The following is a 14,317-nucleotide window of genomic DNA, read 5'->3' on the forward strand; positions in this document are numbered from 1 at the left end:
CGTATAATTACACAATGATTGCTAACAGCCCAATCCACTGCTAAAAACAGCTACCCAAATCCATTCTCTGAAGGCAAACCCGCAGAACAAGAATTTAGTTCTGACTAAATTTTTATTTTTAAAGTACATTTTTTATACCTGCAATTTCCTTTCCTAGGGAGTAAACTTTTCCTATACCTGATTATTATTTATGTTTCCATTTAAAATTTTAATCCTACATTTTAAGTAGGTGCATTGATACAAAATACATTTGAGAAAATTTTCCCCTCCCCAAACTCCTGAACACTCATTTTAATTTCAGATTTCATACATATTTTATACCTTATCAGTGTATTTTGGAAAAAAACCCATTCTAATTGCTTTTCATAATGGGATTTCTTAAACCAATGTGTCTCTCATATGACTACGGTCATACTCTGGTTGAAATTAACTTTTACTTGTTGACATCTTGTGCCAGTGCAACCCATGTTATGAGTGTAATTCTGTGGTCAGGAAGTTGTACAGTCCTCACCATTCCCTTCACACAGGGAAAATTTCACCTGTGCTGTACACATAGGGGTGGGCAGGCGCACACTGGTGACTTCAACAAGGCTGAATACACCTGTGTGTTTAATCTACACAAACAGAGGGCCTGTGCTTATAAACTGAGCTCACCAAGTATTAGAAAATCAGATTTTCACAGGATATTAAGAGAGTTGCTGGAATGTTTTGGGATGGGTGTGGGTTGAGCTTTTAGGTTTATTTTGTGTTTTAGGGCTACTAGGCAGATATTTCTATGAGAAAGAATCAGTCATTTACAAAACTAACCTGACCAAGGCTTAGGTCAGAGTAGCTCATGCTGCTTTAATCATTGAACTGGAGTTTACTGTGGTAAATTCTGGAGTCCTGGAGCAGAGTTGAGGAAGTCATGCATTCCTGAATTATTAATCAAGCTCCAGCACGAAATCTCTTTGTAGCCATTGCCTCTCTGCTTCAGTTTATTTCTCTGTGTGGATCACCGGAACTCTTTTTCAGACACACCAGCAGAACTATTAAAATAAATAAACCCATCACTTTGTAATATTAACACGATTCACCCCCCTAGACAGAGAAAATCTGAGAGAAAAAGTTGAGGGAGGAGCAGAAGGTGGAGGAAAACAAGAATGAATCACATGTGTTACAATACATTTTTTGGGTACTGTAAACTGATGGAGACTTTGCAGCCACAGCAGAGAGGCGTAAGAAATATTTCTTGTATTTGACAGAAGTATTTGAGAAAAGTAGAGAGACAACTGAAGATCCTGACAGCCAGAGCTTTCAGCTGTATTCTCTAAAACAAAATCAAAAGCATGTCTGTTGAGACAATTATCTGAAGTGTTCTAAAATATAATTTAATTTTCTCTTAATTGTTTTTTAAAACTAATTTTCCAGCTAAAATGCATAAAGTCTATGAAGAGAACAATCCAAGGTAAGATGTATAAAAAAGTTTCTTTCTGGCAATGGTAACATATGTAATAAATAATGACAGATGGCTTTGGAGGGATGACATAGAGGAAAATTCAGTCTCATGCAGTCTGCCTAGAAATGTCGATTGTGGAAAAAATTTTCAAAAAAAACCCAGGGGAAAAAAATTCACGTGTGAGATACATCCTCCAGTCATTTTATCAACAATGAAATAATTGCATGCTAATAATATAATTTTATCTGAAAGTGCAAGATGTTGAACTAAACCACCATTACCCTTTCACTGAAAGTCAATAATTCCATAACAATTTAAAAGAACTCTCAGCTCTCACAAAACAGCGACAAATTATAGTCTGATAGTTAATAATTGTGGAGCAATAATTTACATGTATTTACATTTCATAACCATCTTTTACACATGGCATCCAAAAGCACTCAGTCTGTTTACAGCTGCAGGATACCTCATGATCTATCACACAAATCTGCTTCAAGTCTCTCTCTTATGTCATACAAAAAAAAACCCCAAACCAAGCCCAAAGTTTAGAAAACAGGGATGGATAGAGTCTCACCTCAACCCAAACAGAAAACATTCTTGAAACAAAAATAAAAGCCTGCACCTGTTATTCAAAAGCAATGCTCAATTACAAATTTTCCTCAAATTGAAACAGAAGTCTCTATTTGTCTATTACTGCCTGTTCAGATGGAAAATGCCACTAACTGTGGTGTTAGACCATGACTTCACCCCCTTGATGAGATGCTGTATAGGGGCGCATAGAAAGGTTACACAGCACTTCCCAATAAAAATTCCCATTTTACAAACCCACTTAGAAACATTTTAATGTAATGCCAGGTAATAAAATGCAACATACAATTAAAAATGCAAATGAACTTAGCTTCAGTCTTCTCTGTTTCTGTTGACAGAAGTATTTTAGTTGAATCAAGATTGTTCCTTTTAAGAACATCACCCCAAAAGACACACATGGTGCTTTAGTTTGTATTGGAGAGTGGTCTCAGAGGACATGAACTGGGTTCCTTTCACTAAACATTAATATTTCTTAGCCTACCTCAAACTGTAGCTTACTAGTCTTGAGATTAGCTTTCTGCTTAATGATGTTACAGGAAAGGAGAGTTCAGTTCTGGGCTAGGTAACCAGTCTCTCCTGAGAATATCCACACTGCCATTTCTGCCCCTCTGATATTTTTGATCTTGTTTATAAGATCATAAACAATCTGCTATATATAGATATACACACACCATCTGCATATGTGCATAAAATATTTACAGAAATAGAGTATTGAGGTGCTAAATAAAGCATATTTTGGGAATTAAAAGTATTTTTTCATTCCCCTTGTAGCTATGATGGCTATCACTCAGAAGATTATCCAGTTTATGGCAATCTCAATCAAGATACTTTAGGTAAGCTTCATTTTAGGAAGATGTGTCTATTCAGTGGCTATAAGCATGTATGATTTAAAAATTACAAACTGTCATATTTTGCATTTCTCTAATGGCAAACTTGAGAATCTACATCTTCTCAACTCTTGATATAATTGAAATTATTAAAATATACTTGGGATGGAAGTGCAAACCTTCATACTGCACTACTACTTCTAAGAACAGATCTCACACCAAATTTGATTTTTTACAGTCCATATGGTCCTGTTCAGCCACGTATCTCAAAACAAAGAACTTGTCTAAATGTAAAGCTGCACTAACTGAAACAACAGCTTGATCCATGCCTATCAAAGCAATCTAAAACACACATTACTCACGGTCCAAGGTCAGTGCTCCCACAGAAGCAGGCAGAAACAAACACACACCAGCTCTCTACCTGGCTATCCACATGTCACCAGCACCAGTGACAAATGTGCTGAAGCCCAGCAGCTGAATGGTGGGCAGACAGCCTGGCTTTGCTTTACTGTGCCCAAGTTAGCAACCCTTGGCAGAGAGACACCACGTTAAAGGCTGTAACTTTGTAATCAGGTAACTGCAGCGAGAGCCAGATGTGCCGAGGGTTTGTCTATTGAAGCCCTTTTATAGTTAAAGCAGTATTTAAGCAACGAGAATGCAACTTTTTCTGTGAGCCTTAACTGAGGCTAAGCAAAACTAAAGCACTTGAACTGCAGGGAAAAAAAGTCCAAACAATCCCAACTTCTTCATACACAGTTTGCATGAATTTAATCAAGTCAACACTCAAATGCAGTGGCATTGTAAAGTCTGAAAACTGTAAGGAAGTAATCTGTTTTACTGGTGGCTAAAGTGAGATATAACATGAGAAAATAACTAGAACCAAATTTACACAAAATTCAAGTAGACTCAGGAATAGAATTTAATCACCAGCTGCTGCAACTCACAATGTCTTTCTCAGCCAAAGAAAAGGCTGCCTGTGCTGAAAAATACATCAGTATGTGGCTACCTCTTAACTGCAAGAAGTCCTCCCACCACTCTAAAATGACTCCTGTACAGTGAATAATGACAAACCTCTCCTTCATGTGAACACAAAAGGTTTTTAATTTTCACAGTATGTGTTTGAATTTCTTAGCTATTTACCTCTCTATAATTTGAGAGATCTGTGTGTGATTTCAAAACAAACACAAACATCCTACCAAAGCAAACTGGGGGGGGGGGGGAGGGGTGCACTCTCTAACAGGGAGAATCTGTTGGTCTGATCTTTTAAGACTCAGTAGCATATCTTAATAAAAAGATTTTTCTACTTTGATGAATTACAGAAGAATGTTGTTACGAGCAGATGAAGTCCCAACCTCAAAGACCAGTTAACCAGCTACAGGTATCTTTAATTTTAGTTCTGGATTTCTGAATTAGGGTAATAACATGGTCTATCTCAGAGTTCCTTTATTTATCCTATAACGATATATTAAAAAAAATATTCACACTCTCACAAAAATTACCATGCATTAGTGTCTCAGTTCATCAAGGTATTTCAGTACAAACTTGACCTTCCATTCAGTCTTAGTCATTAATAAGGAAGCATAATTATACAGTTCGGTTCCATGCAATACAGCATAATAAAGCTCAGCTATAGGCAGGCAGATCATGTGGAACTAAATTTGCATCCATGCCAATGGCTTATGCAAAGAATTAATTTTACTTGGTTTAGTTATCAAACAAGTGGAAACAGAAGCTGCATCACATGATACTCATGACTGGCTGTCTCCCGTCCAGTGCAAAATCTATCTGCCTTAACCAGGGAAAGATTGTTTTCTATTGATTTGTGCTTTGTTGAGATACCTGTATGCCTAAAAGCATGCAAGCTTCAAACGAAATTTGCCTGTAATTGAAGCATTCCTAGCATCAATTTCCTGAATTGATTGCTATGTATTTCATAAGGACTGATTTTCAGACTCTTTCACAGAATATTTCCAGCAGGTAAATAACAACTTTTTTAATTTAGACATTCCAATATCAATTGTCATTGACGGTCTGGCTTGAAAAGCACAAAAAACCAGGGAAAAGACACAAAAATACATTTTGCACTGGAAATGGGATAGTAGATACTGACAAGAATCATCCATTTTTGGTTTTCCACATAGACAAAGCCTGTTAATAATGTTGTTAATAACTGGATTCTAACCAAAAAATAAAAAAAGTGAGAAGAAAACCAGATCAAATAATGTCTTGCATCCCGAAGAACCCGGACTTATTACATAAGCTTCCCTCCTTCCCAGAGAATCTTTCCAATGATACCTTGATGAATTTTTCCATATTGCCACTCTGAGTCATTTATCATTAGCTTATTATATTTTATATTATTATATTGATCTGTTTTCCATTCTCCCACAGTTTAATAATTTTTACTTTTAATGAGCTGTTTTACAGCTAGGTTAGGCAAATTTCAGGCAGAATTATGGTTAGAGTGTAGACATACTTCAAGTCTTAGGTATAAATGTAAAGCAAAGATAACTAGTGAAGATAAAGTGAATTTTCTTTTAGGTGGAGCCTGCCAACCAGATGTGTTATGCCTCACTTAATCACAGTGTCAAGGGAAAATGCAGAAAACCAAGGAGAAAGAAAGATCCTTCATTAGAGGAGGATGAAGAAAGATCTAACCCCGTGGTGGCTTCCAAAGTTAGCATTTACCTCAACAGTGAGCAGCTGGCTGCCGAAAACACGGCAAAAGTAGAAGCCATTCATGATGATCCCATCAGATTAATGGGCTTGATTCATAAAGCAAAAGGGGAGAACTGAATATGTAATGAACCAAATATGTAACCATAAAGTGACATTGGCTTTTTCATTCTGGAGGAACAATGAACGATTAGAGAAAATATTCTACAAAGCTGACATACTAAGCAGTGGTATGAATGGGTAAGTGTTCCAAACTGTCTGCCAAGCATTCTTATAGACTAAGCAACACATAGGTCCAGACTGCCACTCAGATGGATCTGCCCTTCTGAAGACACTTCGAAAGAGCTGCAGAAGCTGGCAGCTCAGCATTCACATGGTAGTGATTCCAGTAAGAATCGATCTTGTTTTAAACAATCATCAGCTTTCAAGCAGTCCTAAAAGACCCCTTCATTGTCTACAGAGCTCTAGCAGAGTACAACTACTCTATAATAACTTCAATACTTCTGAAATGAGATTGTTCTGTACTCACACACTTGGTGATTAGTTTTACCCATTAAGAACTGGTCTGCTGTTCCACACTGTGAACTTTCTGACTGTGACTGGTCTGTGGCAATGACTGGAGAGTAATTTAACTGCTGATGTAAAGGAGTAATTGTACATCTCATGAGACTTAGCAGTATCTTTATATATCTTTAGTTTCCTCTAACAATATTAGAATATATCTCAAATCTCAACTCCTCTACTAGTGTAATATTATACACAGCTGTATTCAAGGGTCCACAGAGATATTATCAAACCATCTGCAACAATAAATCTAGGGAAGATTTCTTCCTTCTAATACTCTATGTTATGTTTACATTCCTGTTGGGCTTTTTATTTCCCCAAACCCTTCACTTACCGTGTGCACATTCATTTGAAGACTAAATGGAAAGTTTTATAGAGTGGGTATCTATTTTTATATTCTGGGAGTCATTAAGTAGTTGCAGCAGGAAATAATAAAGCAAGTTCATGTAATATGTCTGCCTCTAGGTGTCAGACGCTTCTGCTTTCTCAAAAAATCAGGATATTGGAGCCTTTAAAATCCACACAGAGCAGTGCCAAGGAGCTTAAAACTGAAGCACACAGAGCCCTAAAACTGTGTCAAGTCCTGAAAGAGATAGACCTGGAAACAAAAGGCCCATAGTACAGAGAGCCAAAAAAGCATGTCGAAGAACCTCTGGTAAATAAATCACCTTCTAACAGCAGATATGGATGGACATATCAAGGAATGAGACCGATTTATGAAAAAAAATTAAAAGAATCAATGGTTAAATTCAATCTGTCATTTCCATCTGATAACTAATTTAATGGAAATGAGGTACCCATTCCTCTCATTGAGTGTACATATAACAGTAAGTTCACTTCATGGAATTTACGTACATTTACTTTCCTTTCTATTCTGTCTTTATTGTTTAGTCCAGCTGTGTGTTCATGCTAATTTTCGTCAGCTGCTTTCCCTTGCAACAGTTTGTTCAAAGAGTAGGGCATTTTTGTAAATATTCTCCATATATACACACACACACTTCCTTTCCACATTTAATCACTGCCTCCAATAAATTATTGATTGTGGCTCTCAGACAGGATGATCCTTAACAGCCTCTCAACTATTTCCAAGGCATTTGTAATGCTGCCACATTCAAATTTAGCTTTATTCTTTTAGCTCTTTACCCTCCATCTGCTTAAATAAGCAATTGAACAACTTAATTTTTTTAAGGAGTTTTGGGGCAGTTTTCAAGTGACTACTGAATCCTGACATGAAAAAACATGTTCAATATTGTTCCATCTTCATGACATTAGAGAAAAACCTACATAAACAATCATATACTAAGTAAATTCTTTATGTATAAAGCAAGTTTCAACTAATTACAACATAGGACAAAGTGCTAGGTTCTAGGTTTAGACTGTCTCAGTAACCTCATCTGTATTTCCACTGTTCCTTAATGAAAAATTTACAGCAAAGAGAAGCAGTGTAAAGCTTGTTTTATTAACAACAAGCCTAGCATTCAAGTACTATTTCAAAGGAACAGTAAAGAATCAATAAATAAGACGAAATATGATGGAAAAAGCAAAACTGTTTGGAAGGGCAGAATGGAACTCAAAAGAGATCAGGTAGCACCATTGACATCTTTGTAAGTTGAGACAGATGTATTCCAGCTGTAATTATAGCATTTGATAATCATGGCAGATGTACCTGGCTAAACAATATCCTTAGGGAAAACAATAGACTTTTGCTTACATCATACTTTTATGGGTCTGCTGACTCACATAGTGGAGGAAGATCAACTCTAAAAATAGGAACTCTTTCTCCCTGTTTTGCTACTGCTAGCACCCAAAACATGCCATTGGCATGATCTTATCTTCCAACACTTAAAGATTTTCCAAAATCAGCTCTTTATTTCAAAGTAATCTTCACGGAGGCGATTTTGCTATGTTCAATAAACAAACCTACCTTCCTTACCTGTGTGAGCTGCATTAAAGTTGCTGTGTAGAAGTCATATCTAGATTCAGAACAGGTCCAAAACCCAATTTCAGTTGACTTCCAAGTTACTTTAGAACAGAAAACAATGAATTATGCAATCTCCCAGTACTGGTGTATCAAGAAATACTGCAAAATGATTACCTCAACAAATCAAACAGGAAAATATTCTGTAAAACATATTCCCTACAGCGCATCCATTTCTGGGAAAAGAAGAAAAAAGAGCCCTAAGAGCATTTCTAGAAGACTATATTTTGTTGCTGTCATGCAAAGAAACATAATATCCAAACTACAAAGGATGGAATGTGTGTGCAGAAGTTCTTATTGCAGAGAAAACCTCACTATACCTGACTTCTAGTCCTATTTAAGAACAATACTTGGGATAACAAGATTTTTGTTTTAAGAACTAAAATAAAACCCTCCTGTGTGTCTGGAAATAAAGCAAAGCCAAAGGGAACCAATTTCTTCTTTGTCTGAAGCTCAGAAATCTAACAAGGGGTAGTGCTGACAAAACAGCAAGTACCTGATCTGACACTTATCACTAAGACAATCCTCTTGTCAATAAAGGCCACAGCAGTGAAAACCTGTGGGACCCTCATGCTCATTCTCATGGATTTGCTCATGCAGGTAATAAAAACTCCTCCTGAGAATTCACATAGGTGAAATAAAAAATGTTGAAGGCAGATATTTGTTCAGAAGTTTTTTTATTTAGAACATATACTGTGCCAAGTAGAACTTTGTCAAAACACAGAATACAATTATCAAATCTACTAAAACATATAAAATTTTATTGAACAATCAACTTTGGAAAATTTAACAGTAACATTGCATAGCAGATTTAAGTCATAGCATATAGCAGTGATTTTGGGTCTGTATTGATACATCCTAAAAGCATGAATAGGCAGCAGTTTAGGTAAATGAACTTGTTTGTTATTATTAATACAGTAAGAACCAACGCTTATTAGCAAACAAAAAGAATGCAGATCACATTCTGTTATTACAAATACTGTCAAACATAAAATTCCAACTTACCCATAAATTGAGTAAGAAGTGCCCTGTCAAAAGGGACAAACCCTTTCCCAAAGATTTATGTTACAAGAAAGCCAGAACTATATGCTTACATATAATTATAAATGCTTGATTCTTGAAGAAACAACATGGAATAAAACCCAACCGAAATAAAACTGTTTTATGTGTAGCAGTCCATGAATGCTTCTTGGTGAGCTTTAACCAGTGAATCATCCAAGGGATTCCTATAATTGGTCTCTCCCATCAGTGTAGCTTAGTTTTCTGTATACCCTAAAGAAAAAACCCCAAAACCTCTGTTTAGATTATGAAGTAAATTACACAAAACCACTGTATTTGCTGAAACTCCAATGAACAGGATGAAATTGAAACAAATTATCAAAGCAAGGTATCTGACCATGTTGACTGTGAGCAGCAGCAGGATTGTCTGATTTCCTCTGTGCTTTCAGATGGAGAGGAAGCTTTTCATGCTGTGTCATTTTAATGCTTCAGTAGTGCTACTACATTAATCTAGGTTATGTATATCTATTAAACTTTGAGATGCAATATTGGAATATATTCACAACTAGTTAAAAGTTAAAGACACAAGTGAGAACCTTGCATATTACTTAAGAAATTGCTTAAATTTTCTCTCATATCTTGAACTATTTTGGTTTACATCTGACAATTAAGTAGAGCACTAAAGCTGTAGGACAGCATGCACACAAGAGCTGAAGAAAAGTGCATTAGTTAAGAACATTTCCTTTTCAGAAATCTCTCTCATAATCATCTTCTAGATAAAGGCAATCTGGTTCCAGACAGAAAAACAATATTCCTTTTCTTTTCACAACCATTTATTATAACATACAGCATTTTGCCACATGGTTTTACCACTGAACTTCTGAGGGATCTGAAGCCATTAAAAAGCTTCACTGCTGGGAACCATACAAAGCTAAAAATATCACACCACAGGCCTCGGGGAAGCTTTCCAGCTGAGAGTCCATTTTGGCTACAAATCAGCAAACATGTCCTTGTGTAATTAAAGAATAACGAAATAGATTTTATTCCAGATGACTTGGAAGAAAACTCTGAAATCTTGATTTCTCCACTTATAGGCATTAAAGAAAGAAAAACCTTTTCCTTCAGAACAATACAAATATTACAGGAATGGCTATTTTGTATGGGGAGACAGGATAACGTAGTGAGAAAAACAAAAGGCAATCCACGAACTGAGGAGTATTTTGCTCAGCTAAGTGGGCATACTCAACATCACAGAAATGTCCTTGCATACTCATCAGCTTGCCTCCAATCTTCCATTAGATCAAAAATAATCCAAATATAGTCTTTATCAATATTATACGCATTTGTAATACATGCCTCTAAATTTCAATTCCATCTTTGCTTAAACTCGAACTGTTTTTCACATCTTCAAGCTTCTTGTTAAATTCTCCACAGAGGTAGTTTAAAAGTGCTTTCTGCCTCCCTTTGAACTTCTAATTCAAACATTGTCAGAAAATGTTGGTATCAGCTGTATGATCATCTCAAGCATAATCACAGCATTTCTTGACTGTTTGGAAAGCCAGCATAACTTGTGGTGACAAGTTACACTTATGGCAAAAAAGCACATCAAAAATGTTTCGATAAATAAAATTAGGAATTTTTTAGAGAGCTTTTAATGATTTTTAAATCCTTAGAATATTAAATTTAGTAAGTAAAAATCCAAGAGATCTGAAGCTTTCCAATCCTTTAAAAGTTACATATTTTCTAAGAAAAACAGACTTATTAGGCCAGTATTCAGGGCCTGGAAAGAGTGTCCTGCTTCCAGAGATCGAAACACTGCCAGTAGTGACAATAGCAGGAAGAGAGGATCTCAGATACATTCCAAGCAGAGCCACTGCTTGTCTACAGAGCCAAAATGCAGGTAACGATGTCCAACTGCAGAGGCAAACTTTTGCAAGTCCTTTAAAAGGACAATATGCTGCACTCCTCTGAGAGGACTTGTCAGCTCACACAGCCACAATCAAAACAATTTCATAGCATATCTAAAATAACAAATGCCTCTACAATGAACACCCGATAGGGACTACAGTAGGTATTCAGTCAGGTCTTCTTACTGCCTTGTGCTCAGCAGCTCCCATTGCTGGAGTCTGGCTAGTTTTGCCCACAGACACTTGCCTCTCAGTGTTCAGCTCTGCAGGTGTGATGAGCTTGGGCTCTCCCACACTCATCTTCATTTTACAAGTATGCATGTCACCTCCATATCTTTAATGCAGGCATAGAGGAGTAAGAATTCATTTTGAAATCTCTTTTTAAAGAAGCTAGTATTATTACCTTGGCTGATGCTTCCTCACATTGCTGAGACAGCTGCAATTCCCCATTGTCCCAGGCCAATCAGAGCACGAACCAGCAGTCCTAGATTCTGGTGAGGAGAACAGGGGATGAAAAAGGCAAGAACAATGTTGAGTAGCACAAACATTACAGAATGCTGTTTAAAGATCAGCCTATTTAAACATTGGAAATACTTCAATGGGCAAATTTCCTTAAGAAAATACTCTTGTGCAAATTAATACAGTGTCCAAAACTAACCTTGCAGGGAAGTGCCAGCAATACCATGAAAACTTTTATCTGAAGAACCATGAGATCCAGAGCCCTGAAAATAAAGCAGCAACCTGTAACATTAATGAAAAAAATATACTATTTCACAGTTTGCCTCCGAAGAGAAAACTGTGAATTTGGAAATAAGTGTCTGATTTAAATCAACAAGTTCAAGGATTCCTGTGAAACCCTATAAAGATGAAAAGGTTTGCTTCACCTTGTCCATCCATAAAATCATGTCATCATTTCAGAAGGACAACACCATAACTGAGTCACTACTTGAGACCCTTTTAACCAGTGACATTGTCTACTAAAATGGAATCAAATCTTTAATTTAGAACCATTTCAAATTTATTAGGTATAGAGAGCGTCCTCACATGATCCAGAAGACCCGATATCCCCAAGCTCCCAGAGCTGTCACACACCCCTGCTGACCAAAAAGTACCACAAATATGCTATCACTAACACTATCACTATGCTATCCAACAGCTTGTAGCTCTAATCCACTCTTAAGCCCTTCTCCAAATATCTAAAGGTGCACAATTTTTTTCCCCAAGGTTCTTAAATACCTGACAATGACAGTTGTGGTCTGCAAAAAACCTGAGGTTGCTACAGTTGTAGGTGCTCAAAAAATCCATGCCAGCTGTCTGAGGATTACCCTTTTTACTGTGGGAAATCTCCTGACATTTCCTTGAAGAAAAACAAGGTCCTGGTGTAACTTTCAGTCGCTTTACTGGTGAACAAGGAAGATTGTTCTCACAATTTCCTGCTCTCTTAACTCTGAAAATTGCAGAGTAACTTCGGACAGGAGAATTAACAAGAGCATTTACAGTTTCTGGGATCTGTATTTCTTCATATTTCCTGAAATTTGAAACTGTCTGAAACCAAGGAAAATTTGGAACAGACTCCCTCCTGTTCCCTTGAACAGACAATTTGTCATAGACCCTGTCAAATCTTGCATCACTCTGTTTAATGGACCTCCCAAAATCACTTAGATTACTCTTCACTAATCTTCCTTTCTCTTCAAGGTTCTGTGTGTTTAAAAGAGGTCTTGTCAATGTCAAAGACTTTTGGAATTCTTCAGAACACACTTTGTAGTAGAGCTCCTCAAATGCATCTTCGTATTTATCGGGCTTCTTTGAAGGACTCTGCTTCATAAAACAGGAGGAAAATGAGTCTTTGTGCTGGAAAAAAGTTTGTCTCTCAGGAATTCTTTTTTCAAGATTTCTAAACACAGTATTTGATGATCTTGCAGGAGAACAATTTGTGATAGGTAAAGAATTGTTACTATTGCCATGGGAACTGCAAGCACTTGAACACAATTCTGAGGTACCAACACAAAAATCAGTTTTCTGAGTCTTCTTCTCTTTTCCAAGATGAAACGCTCTTGAATCTGAACTGCCAGTAGATGTTATTAAACTGGGTTCTGAGAAACGTCTGTAGGCCAGATTTTCACTTTCTGTGTATTCTGAATTCTTTGGTGAGGCAGTAGTCTGTAATTCATCTTCAACTATAAATGTCTCTCCCATTCTATCCATAACATCAGGAAAAGCAGTGTATTTGCAGACTTCTTGGCCCTTTCCAGATACCAAATGTTGTTCTAAATCTGAGTTAGAGTAGCCCATTTTGCCTTCATTTCTATCAGTGTAAGCATAAGGCACCAGACCAGAAGAATTACTAATGAGGCAATTGTCACCACAGAATTCTCTGCTCTCATTTACAGAAGTTGTATTCTGGTTGTCTTCACTTCTAGAGCTATGTATGCTGTGAAGTGCTTTCTCTAGTTTACAGGCTCTGGACCCTCCCATTTTGTCTACAGTGACATTGAGCTTTGGTCTTCTAGAACGCCGTCTCTTGGACCTTAAGTGTCCAAACATGTATTTGAGCCATTTTCTCTGAAAGTGCTTTGCCATGTGCTGTGTAAATGTCTCTAACATTGCTGGATACAAGTCTGCAAGGGTTGTATTGCTCCAGGAGCATCCCTCATGTGCAGGCTGGTATTCTCCATGGATACTATCATATGAAGTCGTGCTCAGTCCTGGATAAGGTCGCTGCCTGAGTGAGGCTATTCTATTTGATGAAATGGGAACACCAGAATGTTGTAACTGTTGGTATTTGGATGAAGAATGTTCATTTGACAACTCCAGCTTCTTTCTGCAAACAGCAGCTTGACTGCCTATTCATAAAAAACCAAAAACCACGAGTCAAAAAACAGAAGTCAGAAAAAAATCCAAAGCTATTAAGGCACTTCCAGTAATATACTCTATAATGTAAAAACAACTGCATATGATCCAGATAGCCTTACAGTAATAGTATATTTCATTAGGCTTTAGTATCAGGCTAAATGGATGATGAACTTGCAATCAATTAGGAAAAAAATTAATAGACTTCCTAACTGTATGGAATTCACATCTTATAGAGGAAAAAAAATAAATGTATTGGAAAAAACCCCACTATTCAAAGCAGCATAATATACAGATTTTCATAGCAGAGGAAGACTTTGTAGCCCATCATGACTCCTGGTCAAAAGTAACAGCCTTATCCAGAAGGCTCTGCTACATTTAATCCGTGTTCCTTGAAAGCTTTGTACTTGGCTAGTACAACTGCAGATTTTGCTTTCAAAAATCATGATGAAAATAATGACTTTTGTAATTGTTAAGCCTAAAATATTAT

General features: G+C 36.8%; 2 protein-coding genes across 3 annotated transcripts in view; one reads left to right on the forward strand and one right to left on the reverse strand.

The window, feature by feature from the left end:
* LOC134548780 (T-cell receptor-associated transmembrane adapter 1) overlaps positions 1 to 5,649 on the forward strand; it is a 48,603-nt gene extending 42,954 nt beyond the window's left edge. For both annotated transcript variants that reach the window (XM_063393829.1, XM_063393828.1), the window contains exons 3-6: positions 1,411 to 1,447; positions 2,798 to 2,859; positions 4,173 to 4,231; positions 5,395 to 5,649. In XM_063393829.1, the coding sequence (XP_063249899.1) occupies positions 1,411 to 1,447; positions 2,798 to 2,859; positions 4,173 to 4,231; positions 5,395 to 5,649 (413 nt within the window). The remainder of the gene's footprint in view (positions 1 to 1,410; positions 1,448 to 2,797; positions 2,860 to 4,172; positions 4,232 to 5,394) is intronic.
* Positions 5,650 to 9,206: 3,557 nt separating this feature from the next.
* Positions 9,207 to 14,317, reverse strand: part of HJURP (Holliday junction recognition protein) — a 33,222-nt gene continuing 28,111 nt past the window's right edge. The window contains exons 20-23 of the mRNA XM_063393827.1: positions 12,214 to 13,820; positions 11,636 to 11,699; positions 11,381 to 11,468; positions 9,207 to 9,343 (exon numbers count right to left, since the gene is read on the reverse strand). Coding sequence (XP_063249897.1) covers positions 9,298 to 9,343; positions 11,381 to 11,468; positions 11,636 to 11,699; positions 12,214 to 13,820 — 1,805 coding nt within the window. The 3' untranslated portion in view covers positions 9,207 to 9,297. The remainder of the gene's footprint in view (positions 9,344 to 11,380; positions 11,469 to 11,635; positions 11,700 to 12,213; positions 13,821 to 14,317) is intronic.

Source organism: Prinia subflava, chromosome 3 (assembly GCF_021018805.1).
Source record: "Prinia subflava isolate CZ2003 ecotype Zambia chromosome 3, Cam_Psub_1.2, whole genome shotgun sequence".
In the NCBI taxonomy this organism is placed as follows: domain Eukaryota; kingdom Metazoa; phylum Chordata; class Aves; order Passeriformes; family Cisticolidae; genus Prinia; species Prinia subflava.